General features: G+C 38.6%; 1 protein-coding gene across 1 annotated transcript; it reads right to left on the minus strand.

The window, feature by feature from the left end:
• Positions 1–2440: 2440 nt before the first annotated feature.
• On the minus strand, positions 2441–3334 carry LOC140236061 (uncharacterized). The gene has a single exon (XM_072316034.1). It carries the CDS (start codon positions 3332–3334, stop codon positions 2441–2443), a length of 894 nt encoding a protein of 297 aa, XP_072172135.1.
• Between the last annotated feature and the right edge of the window lie 8574 nt (positions 3335–11908).

Below are 11908 nucleotides of genomic sequence, written 5' to 3' on the forward strand. Positions count from 1 at the left end.
CGAATGGTGATGTTCGATCGATGCATAAGCTGATCGTCGGGCATATAAGAGAAAAACACGTGGTACAAATGTAGTGCATATCCCCTCAAGCTGGCCGGTATGGCAGGGGAATACACCGAATAATGAAAACAATATTCTGATATTCGAAACTGTTATTGCGATGCAGATGAAATTTGGAAACAACTCGTATGGTTTTAGCATTTGTTTCCGTATGTACATCAGTGGTAAATACAGAGTTGTTCATAATAATTGCAGCTGCACTAATTACTGTCTAAGAAATGGATCGAATCAGGAAACGAATTACAGACAGGTGCTTACTGAAGATCTACATGCATGCATATTGTATGTCTACACGCATATAATATGATATGTAACAGAAAGCATGCATCCGTGTTATCAATCCAAATTTCACAGCTTCAAATTTTATGTCAAAATATAATCAGGACAAACTTTACTTCCAAATAAAACATTATATCCTGAACTTCATACTCAGGCGACCGATTACAGTATGGTCAAATTATGCCATAGAAAAAAAAAAAAAAAAGATTGTGTTAATGTATGATGTTCCACAACGCGTGAGCATGAATGTACAGTCAACAGCGTTCAAGTACTAGTACTTTGCTTTGGATGGTGGTACTGCAGCCAGAAATGTAATTGCTCGTGACATTCACCTGGTGTTTACCGCATAGGGTGGTTTAAGAAAAAAAAAAAATAGCGAAACCCAGGTGGATACCTGCATGCCGACTTGCTGTAAACAGTAATCATGGGCCAGTCGATCAATACCAATGCGGTAAAATTAAACAATAGAAAAAAGAAAAAGAAAAAGTGCTTGCGTTCGTGTAGAATTTCACGGAGCTTCATACTAGGAATGTACAAGATACAGAGTCATAGAATGCAATATTGTACTCTTAGGCATGGTGGTATTACAGCCAGCAATGCATTTGTTCGTGACATTCACCTGGTGTTTGCTGCATAGGGTCGAAAGAAAGAAGAAGAAGAAGACGAAAAAAAAAAAAAAAAACGAATCCAGGACTTGTGGTTACATACAATTGTACATATCATCTCAAACTCTCTGAACTGAGATCTGTGTGATATTTAACTGTCCCAAAGCAATCATTGCACTGCAATGGCATGCGGGTTCGAAAGAAAAACGACTGAAGTGATTTTTTTTTTTCGTGTGTGTACGTGTGTAGGTCAATCACAGCAATAAGGGCATATTGCTCACCAAAGCACCCCCTCGATACAGTAATTAACATTATTATGCCGGTTCTTAAAAACCGGGAGACGCCATAAGTATATAATAAGCTCAGAGGATCAATATGGGTAGGGGAAAAGAGTATATCTCCGAGTAGTAAACACTACAGTCCGTACTATCTTCTGATTAGTTCACATAGTTGGAAAAACTGATAAAAGCTGTACCATTTTTCAAAGAAAAAAAGAAAAAAAAAGAAAAAGCGCCCCCTCGATACAATAATTAACATTATCATGCTGGTTGTTAAATACCGGGAGACGCCATGTGTATAATAAGCTCAAAAGATCAATATGGGTAGGGAAAAAAGAGCATAAATATCTTTTTTGAGCAGTAAACATAGAGTCATTACTGTCTTCAGATTAGTTCACATGGTTGGAAAAATTGATAAAAGCTGTACCATTCATCCAAAGAAAGAAAAGGAATTCAAAAACGGTCATCGGTGTTCATACATCTGTTTATCAAATAAATGAAAAGCTGGGAAATTTGTGTTGTAAGGTAGGCGTGTTTATCAACAAACTATTTGTGGAATATCTGGAAACTACTGTAGAAAAAATAGGTTAGAAAAAAAAAGGTTTATTTTCAAGAGTAAAAACTCTTATTGGCTGTGACGGAGACTTGAAACAAACAGAATGGACGTTAATTACCTGAATAACAGTCATATCATTATGATAACTCATATCAAACAGGGTTTTGTGTAGGTACTGGAGAAGCCAACAGGCTGGATAGGTGACGCACCAGGTATAGGCCTCATAGCTCTATGATTTTCACTGTGAAATGACGGACACATAAACGGCGTGTGGGTTGCACCATTAAATCCAAGTAGTCCAGAGTGAACGTCCTAAACTCATTAAATCGTAATTGTTTCTTATACAATGAATCAAGTCATAACAATCCAACAAATGAACATTTGGTACATAACACTTCAATTAAACATGTCTTTTGACCTGTATACTGTATAGGACATAAGGTCAATCGTCAAAATGACATCCGAACAATCTGCCAGATTACAACCACGATCACTATGGCCCACAAAAACCAAACAAAAAAAAAAGTAAGTACATAAATTATACACAGTCTAAGCCTATTTTATTCTTCTTCTTTTTTTTTTGTAGTTTCCGTTGTGTTATGGGATGAAATTTCAACAAGACAGTATGGTTATAGGGCCTAGTCCTCATCAAAGCTCACCATTCATTCTTTGTATGGTTGCCACTCTGTAGCACTCTTTGCTTTGGAGAATAACAGGACCCTGGTACCAACGACAACGATCTTGGTGGAGAGATTTTGTTCCTTCCTGAGCTTATAGGCGACGGCAGCAAGGTTGCCACGCTCAGCCTTGAGAGCCGGAGGAAGGTCGGTGCGCACACTGATTCTGAGCGGCCTGGGCTGAACGATTCCGGGTTGAGCGGGAACGGGATGTCGTGGTCGTTTTTCGAAGGCGGAGAGTACTCGATTCCGTTGGGACATGTACACGAACTTCGCGATGATCGGTTGGGGAGCCTTATTTGCGTCGTTACGCCTCGGAAGTCGGTGAGCGTTGACTAGGGCAACTGACTGGGCTTCTTCGTCGCTCAAGCCGAGACACACAAAAGCTTCTCGGAGCACGTTTTCCACATTTTCTTCTGATTTTTTCTCCAAGCCGTAGAACAGGAGATTCGACTTTCGTTGGTAAATCTCCGATAGCACCAGCTTCTCTTTCAGGGATTCAATCTCCTTCTGGAGTTTTTCCTCCAATAGGGGGAGCCTGCCTTTCTCCAGATCTAATACACGAGCAGAATTATCTTCCACTGCAGCCTCTAGGTCAATCATTTTCTTCTTCATAGAAGATATATCTGCATGGATGTCATCAAGCTTGGCACATACCTTGCTCGAGAAGTCGACGAGTTTTTTCTGCACGTCTGATAGCGTTGGCTCCATGTCCGTTTTGTCACCAGATTGCTGGCGAGACGGTGGCACTGGCGCTGCGGCTTTTTGCGTGGATGGAGGGACGGGTGACTTAGGGCGTGGGCACTGTGCACTGGTACTGGTGGAACGCTGAGATTGACCAGGCATGGTTTTGCGCCTTAAGTCATAGGTTTTCCTCATTGAGAAAGAAGCAAAAAGCAGTAACGAATTGTTCTACAGGTGCGAAAATGTAATTTTACCCCTTTTGCAGCGTCAATAGTTACCTCCAGGCATTGAAAATAGTATTGTTTCTTGAGGAGAGGACGGAGTTCAAAGATGGCGCGTCTACTCCATTCGGCTGCGCATGCGCACACTTCACTTTTGACCCCCCGCCCCCTAATTTGTTGGCTTTTTGTATTGCCAGCTGTGATTGGTGAGTTTGTGAGTGCTTCTAGTTGACCAGTTTGATACCAGGATACCACTGGACATCAAACTGATCGATATGGAATTCCATATCCTTAGAAATTTCCGGAGTTAATTTTTCACTTTGTGGTCCTATTAGACTTTTACCTTCCTGCCTGTCCCATGTGTGCTTTTTCATGCCTTGTTCTGAAGTTCATGGGCTTTATTATCTATTAATTTATTTTATCTATTAATTTATTTTTTTTTTCAAGAGGATAGTCCTTTCAGTTAAAAAAAAACTACTCTACCCTGCACAATACAAAAATACAACATACACAATAAAACAATAAAATGCAGCATAAACAACGCGAGTTACAATACAACTACAACAACAACAACAACAACAAAACGATGTTGGTGGAATGGAGATTTGATTTGTAGAAGGATAGTTATAAATGGTATGATAGATATTGATAGGATTTAATGTTAGGATAGATGAAGTTTGTTTCGGTTGGAAGAGGAAGGGTTGGTCGGGCTTTTTACGAATGATTTCAATCTAGATGTTTATGTATATGCTCGTGTAAGTGAGGAGTTACATGGTCCATGATATTCAAGAGCTATAGGACTAGGTACATGTAAAAACTTTCTTATGGATAAATTCTTCGTAGGGACGATTTATAACCGAGATATCTAAATTGAAGTGAGATCATTTGTAGAATAAATTGACAATTGGAATTGTTTGTGTTTTGAATTGCATTTGTACCGTTTTTGTTCATTTTACACCCAGAATGGATAGATTTGTGAATGATTTGAATGAAATCAATAAATATAAAGGAAAACAAAAAGAAAGAGTTGAGGTGTTTTATATGCATTATGAGGATTTGTTTGAGTGTTTGTTAAAATTGGTGTTTGTTTATAAATACGTCTGTATTTTCGGTGTGCTAACGATTTAAAAATCATTAACGGCGTGGCGAAATTATTCGCTCATTCATAAAGCATGCCAAACTTTTCCTGGGTCAATAAAAGTGATATGGAGGTTGAAAGTTAAGACTGATAGAAGAATATGACTGCAGTGAAAACAAAATGAATGAACAAAGACAGATACCATTTATGGAGGGTACCTTCCTCGTATGCCTTTTCTCTCGGTCTCTCTCTCCTAATTTGCCTAACCCACCTCACTGTCCGCTGAAACCAACACGCCCATACTATTTTCAAACCAACGCCGCTGTGAACTCTTTAAACACGTTGCAGACATTTTCATTGCGCAGTAGCATCTGCATAATATTACCGCATCTAGGGATCCCCTACTCCTCTCTTTTCATTTCCCTCCCCCCCCCCCCCCCCTCCTTCTCATCTCCCCATACTTTAACATACATTTAATCAGGGAGAAATATTTCATCACCAGAAAAAAAAAAAAAAAAAAAAAACTGTGTAAAGCAAAAGGAATCGCCACCCTTAAAGGTAATACCAAACAGGTTTTTCTATCATTTCTGGAAAAAAAACTAATAATTACGCTCCGAACAATAAATCCCTCATATCAATAATGTTGTCAAAGACTACATACCCGGCATGACGCTGCTGAGGCGACGGCTGTTGAGAGGAAACTATCGGGGAAGTGGGGGAATTCCAGTTTGAACTTCAAAAGACAAGGCAAAGCACACACCCACTGGGCCAGGTATCGCCCCACCGAAGACTGGTTTAGGATACCATCATTAAAGATGCTAAAATGCAAGCAAAGATCTTCAATCTGTCGAAGGAAGAAAAAAAGAGAATCGCAACGTTGTGAAAACTAACAAACAGAGAATTATGAAATGATGTGAAAATAGCGAGAAAGAAACATATTGAAGACGGAACGACGTAAAAAACAAACAAAACAAAACGAATGTAAAGGAGGATCAACTGCTGCCTATGTCATCTAATATCTTTGCATTATAAAGCCACAGATATTAGATTATACTCTGTTATTTTACATGTTTAAGCTAATCATCACTCGTCTTCAAAGTTGTATCCCATTCTGGAGGAACAGCTGCTGGTGGCAGAGGGTATAGTAGCCCGATATGTATACCTTCAGATCTCGGCCGCTGATGTCGCAATTGCCGCAAAAGTTTGCCTGAGCATAGAGCCGGATGCCATCTATATACGAGATAACATTATCACATGATGGAAAATATTGATTTTCTTTTTAACTTTTTCATATATTTATGCATTGAATATGTATTTTCACCTGTAAGTCCATAAAAAAACGCATGAAGGATCGCTTAATTTTTGTGTCAGAATTCCTTCAGACACATCATACTTTTTTTTTTTAAGAAAGCAATATTAAAATCATTTGAGTATATGAATATAAGAACGACCCCAGTCCATGGAAGATCATTTCGAGTAAACTAAAAAAAACTTCATATCTTTTTTATTTGTCCAATAATATTCTATTCAACTGTAATGAGAAGGCAACATTGTATATACAAATTAGAACATATATTATTATGACAATTAACATTTACATTAATTGTGGAGAGGCCATTTTGTGTGGTGGACTTGGGTCGTTCTTTGATTCATATGGACTTGGGTCGTTCTTTGATTCATATACATGATATTCTGCTATAGAGATGGGAGAAGGATGAGAGAGGGCGCTATTATATGAATGTAAGAATGACCCAAGTCCTTTGTTCTTACATTGATGTAAGATTTAACTCATTCATTTCAGGCACTTCCGGGGGTAATTAGGATTTATCATTTACGCACAAGATGAGTCCATGCATAAGCTGCAATTTCCCACGTCAAACTAAATTTGGCCAAAAATTGGACTTGGGTCGTTCTTATATTCATATACTCATTTCCTTTTTTCATTAATTTCTCATGTATATTATTTTTTCGACGCTTTATTTTGTATTTTTTTACTATTTTTTGCACGCAATTTCTGAAGCTTATCTACATTAGAATTGATTAATTTTCAGGATAAAAATGGAAATAATCTAATTTATATCAACACACACACACACAATTTGGAATTGCACACTCTATTGCAAATATTTCATCTGTTTTCCGGTCGACAAGCATATGCAAATAGTTAGGTAACTTCAAAATGGTGTACCTAAAAGTCGCAACTTTGGTCTCAAAATATGCGGGAGACTTAAATAAAAATAATAAAGAAATGACGCAGCAGCATCGCTGCGCCTTGCAGAATCGTAGCGCAAAATGTCGGGGGGGGGGGGGGGAAATCAAATTGAGCCCCCCCAACCATTTAGAATAGGGTCAATTTCTAGGACAGGTTTTTAACAATCTTTTCATAGTCATAAGAACATCATGGGCTCAAAAAAAAAAAAAAAGTAGAATTCTTATGAGAGTAAAGATGGCCCTAATGGACCAACAAAGGCAGGTCCCAATGTAAAGTAAAGACTGTGCAAAACGTGTTTTTTTTTTTTTTTTTTTTTTTTTTTTTTTTACAATTACAAACGTGCTCCAAAGTAAAGACTAGAGCAAAATTAATGGCTGAAGGTATTATTTCTTAGGAAGAGATGGGTATAATAGCAGATAAAAGTACCATTTAACATGGTCTCATTTGATTTGACTTACTGGTTCCTGCATTATATCATTGGTCATGCAGATACATACACATATATTATATATTATATACATTGCTGGTGCCATTCACAATGTGCCCGTGCATCCAGACGAGCAAAAAGTCGCATCCATTGATTTTACGTGAGGACTCAAAAAAGGTAAAACAGGTTTTCATATTTTCTGAAAGAGATATTCTTCTTCTACATTATTCCTAAGTTTGGGATCACAAATCGAACTGGAAAGTGTATTTGTAGCAGATTTTTTTTTCTTTTACCATTTTTCTCAGAGTAGTGAGATTAGGTTCGTCTTAGAGGCCTTTTTTCATTTCTTGAAATTCCTTTGCACATCATTTTCAATCCCCCTCAAAAAAAAAAAAATTGAAAGGAAGATGCTACTGCTTTGAAAGTTGGCATTATCAGAATGTGTTGACAAAGCATGCTTGATTTCTGCTTAATCTAATAATCCCTTCATTGTTGTTGCTTGCGTGGTTTACATCCTGTTTTTGTCCCATTTATCGCACATCTAACATGGTTTGGCAAAGATTAAACGTTTGAAAAGATCCTGTACTTCAAGGCCTCTCTCCTCAGTTCTTACTTTTCCAGAGTGTGTGTTGTTGTTGTTTTTTTTTCAAAATTTAAATAGGTTAAGAGAGTCCAATTGCATTGAGTTGTACATAATTTTACAGGTTAGAGTCTGCTCTTTCAGAATCTGCTTTAAATTAAAAATCCATATCTGGCGACTTTTTGTTTGTTTGTAGTGCAGGGGCACATACCCTGTAACAAAGTTTAAGGATTGGTCGCAGAGATCCCACTCACGACATCAATGTGTAGCAAATAAAGCTTGTAGTCGTAGATGTGTGTTAATAGATTGGTATCAGATGAGACCCTACGACGAAACTTTGATCAGGATGACTGAGCTAGGCGTTGCATCGATTGGCCGCAGTATACGACCAAGGATACCAGTTAATTCATGTCTACCAGTTCTTGTCTACCAGTTCTTGTCTACCAGTTCATGTCTACCAGTTCATGTCTACCAGTTTATGTCTACCAGTTCCGAACTACCATCAGCTCCATCATCAGTCCAGCACCGCTCCACACATCATTCTTTATAATTCTATTAAAAATCTTAACTACCAGTCGCCACTACCAATCACCACTAATCACGCTTTCCTGCACTTGCACAGGACTTGTTGGTAGAAAAGACCACTCTTCCCGTCCTTGTGTAACTTCAACAGCTAATTCGTAGTATTTTATTCGAGAAATACTGCACAACATCAGTCCAGCTCCTTCCCGGAATGTACGTACACAATTCACTTCTACCACTAGGCAGACCCGGTCCAGTACCTCTTCCAAGTCCCGTCCCGGTCTGCTACGTACGTTACACAGATCTAGGCTGCAGCCAGAACTACCCCCATCCTGCACTGACCAGTCTCTCCTGTAGACCTGCATGTACATCTCTACCGTGTCTGTCCCAACTCGACTCGACCCAACTTCTTTTACATGAGCTGCTGAACGTACCCGACACGTCAGATCCCAGCTAAGGCATCCATGAGACGAAGCGTACACCTCTACTGGATGATTGACCCACCTCGACCTATAGCATGGAGTGCTGCCTGAATCCACCCGATCCGTACGTTCCCATCTTGGGCCATCCATGGAACGAGGTGTACGTCTCTACCAGATGGTTGACTCACCTCGACCACCACGATGCCCAACCAGCGCTGCACAATCCCCTTCACACATCACTCGACACTTCCACCGTATCCGTCGCAACCCGACGAGGTCCCCGATTATTTTACATGGACAGCCGAATCAACCCATCTGTTCGATCCCAGCCCAGGGTGTCCATGGGACGGGCGTACAGATCTTTTTTGGATGACTGCGTTATCCCAGCCTCTACTCTGTATCATTACTACCTTGTTATATCACACCCCATTAAATGTTTCCGTAGTTATACAAATCATACCTTCGACCACTATAAAAACACTAATTTTTGGAATAGTTCTGGCCGAACCCCTACAAATTTGGTATCAAAATACTGGTATCTATTACCTCTATCCAAATCCGTGCGAACTTACCCCCCTCAAAGCCCCTATCTTACATAATATCCAAAAACTGACCGAGACCGTGATTTGGGATCTCGCTTTAACAACGTATCCGTTTTTTCCCCATAACCTTTAATTGGTTCCATATTCAAAACAAATTCATGACAACTCAAATCACATATATTACATAATCCACGATCAGCATAACACAATGATAATGAAATCAAGTCAAGCTGTACTTTCAGCAAACCAGTACACTCGTAAAGAATATACAATGCACTGAAAAAACAACAACATACACTACGAACTTACTTTAATTAAAGTCAAATCGAGCTGTACTTTCAGCAAGACGGTACATTCATTGAAAAAAAAAATGACAAGTCATCGATCTATCCACACCAAAAGTGGATTTTTTTTTTATTACCTCCCTCCGCTTATAATCCAATACCCCCATCAAATCATTCTTCCTATACATACCTCCTCCCCCATCCCTTTCCCTTTCCCTGTGGACGTCTGCCTCCGGGACCTTCCATATTTATGTTATTTTTTTTATAAATGAAATAAATATATCATTTAAGGGGTGAAGTTTCAGGTATGAGTTTCTTCAGTTTGTCTCCCTCTACAAATTAATTTGTAGAGGGAGACAATGAGAAGAAAGTCATACCTGAACCTTGTATTTTATACTTTCAAATTTTCCCATTTACTGAAATGAATGGTTGATGCTAATTTCTTTTCCTCAAATCTATCCTCTAAAATATCATATTTGTATTTCACTACATGTAGGCGGCTTTCCACAGTCTCTACTTTTACAAATCAAATATTTAACCAAAATTAAAATATGATTTAACAGTTGGTGTTTCCCCGTAAGGTATTACTGCCCTCCTTCCTCCCGTCCAGAATTTCTTCCCAAGTACAATTCTTTGTTTAATCAATATCATGTGTCATTCCCTCACATAATTTCAAGGTCAATTTCACAGCAAATAATTATTTGTATCAGTTCGCAACAAATTTTTCAAGGACAGCAATAGATACATTTTGCACATCTAGGTACGCCTTGGGAATAGGGTGGTCACATGTGCGAACTTGAAGTCATTAATGAAAAAAAAAAGCTGAAAAAATTTGCTGAATAAAAAAATATGTATGATTTTCATTCAAAAGGAATTAGACCCCGACTAAAAAAATCATTTAAAACAGTCTCATTTTTCTCTTTTATTCGAGGAAGAAAATGATAAAACGCTTTCCAAAGACTCATATCATTTATTGTCAAAGACTAAATACCTTGAATGATGATGCCGAGGCGGCGGCAGCTGAAACGAAACCATCGGGCAAGTAGGAACACGACAGAGTAAACTTCGAAAGATGCGGCATACGACAAATCCACTGGGCCAAGTCTTCTCCCATCGAGGGCTGATCAAAGCTGCTAAGATGCAAGATCAACTCTTTAACCTGTAGTAGAAGAAGAAGAAAATAAGTGCAATTTGAAATAATTTGCTAAAACTAACAAACAAAGAACTAGACTTGAAATTTGTCAACACTGACAAATTAGGTGATCCGATCTGTTCGGAAATCAATGATTTGAGTAATGATCCAAATAGGCATGGCCATACAGGTTTCATCGGTGTTGAGGGGACATTGGCCGTGTGATGTTTGGATTCTCATTTAGAAAAGGGAGTCAGACCTGCCATCTTTGGTACCGAATTCCGTATACGCTAACGAAGATGCAGAATGTAGTATATTTGACCTCTGACCCCACTTTGCACACCCAAGATGGCGTCTGCTAAAAAATTGGTTATTTTATGAAATGATCCTTGTACCATGATCTTTGCGTGTGCAAAATATGGGAAAGATAGGACATGTATATACAAAGATACAGGATGAAACATTTATGACCTTTGACCCTAATTTACATACCGAAGATGGTGTCCGATCAAGTAGTTGTTATCTTATGAAATAATGTACGTGAAATGAACTAAGCATATGCAAATAATGAGGGCGATAGGGGCTTTTTTTCCTGAGTTATTGCAAATATGTTGCAGAAAGAAAGAAATATCTCAGTACATCGAAGATAAGCTTTGATTTAAACCAAGTTTTTTTGATGTGATGTCGACATCGTATGAAAAAAAAAATGAGGGTACAAGACGATAGCCCAAAGTCTCAGTTACAACATATTAACCGTTCCTTCCGCAATTCTCTGAGTGCCTTTAATGCCCCCAAACGAGATTCTTTTCGCCCGTCGACAGAGAGGCACACAGGTTGGTAATCCAGCTGTGTGAAGGCAGTCAAGCGATTCATGTGTGTCCCCCTTTCTACGGTCAACTACATGTGCCCGTGCACAATGGAAATATCGATCGGGCGCGAGGTATGAATAGACAGTCTACCGGCAGCGTTCGCTCGCGCTGTGCAAAACGAGAAAATTTTATTTTTCGTCTCGCGAAAGATCGCGTGCAGATTTCACTGCACGAGATTATGGGAGAAGACAAGATGCTTTGCGAGATCAATTGCTGGTGTCTTCTAGAAATACACTGATCGCATTCTTTTTAGATAAATAATGAAATAATATATTTCAATATATATATATATATATATATATATATATATATATATATGTATATATATATATATATGTGTGTGTGTGTGTGTATTTTTGAATAGATATTATTAAGTAGAAAACAATTTATGTGAGGAAGAAAATCAGCTTATTTTTTTTTTCTGTGATTTGTAAGCTGTCAGACTTTGCTGGATCCTGACCCTGTTACAAATTGGACGGT

The sequence above is a fragment of the Diadema setosum genome, chromosome 12, assembly GCF_964275005.1.
Source record: "Diadema setosum chromosome 12, eeDiaSeto1, whole genome shotgun sequence".
Classification (NCBI taxonomy): domain Eukaryota; kingdom Metazoa; phylum Echinodermata; class Echinoidea; order Diadematoida; family Diadematidae; genus Diadema; species Diadema setosum.

Coding starts and splice junctions, on each gene's coding strand:
- LOC140236061 (XM_072316034.1), bottom strand. CDS start 3,334: ATGAGGAAAACCTATGACTTAAGGCGCAAAACCATGCCTGGTCAATCT.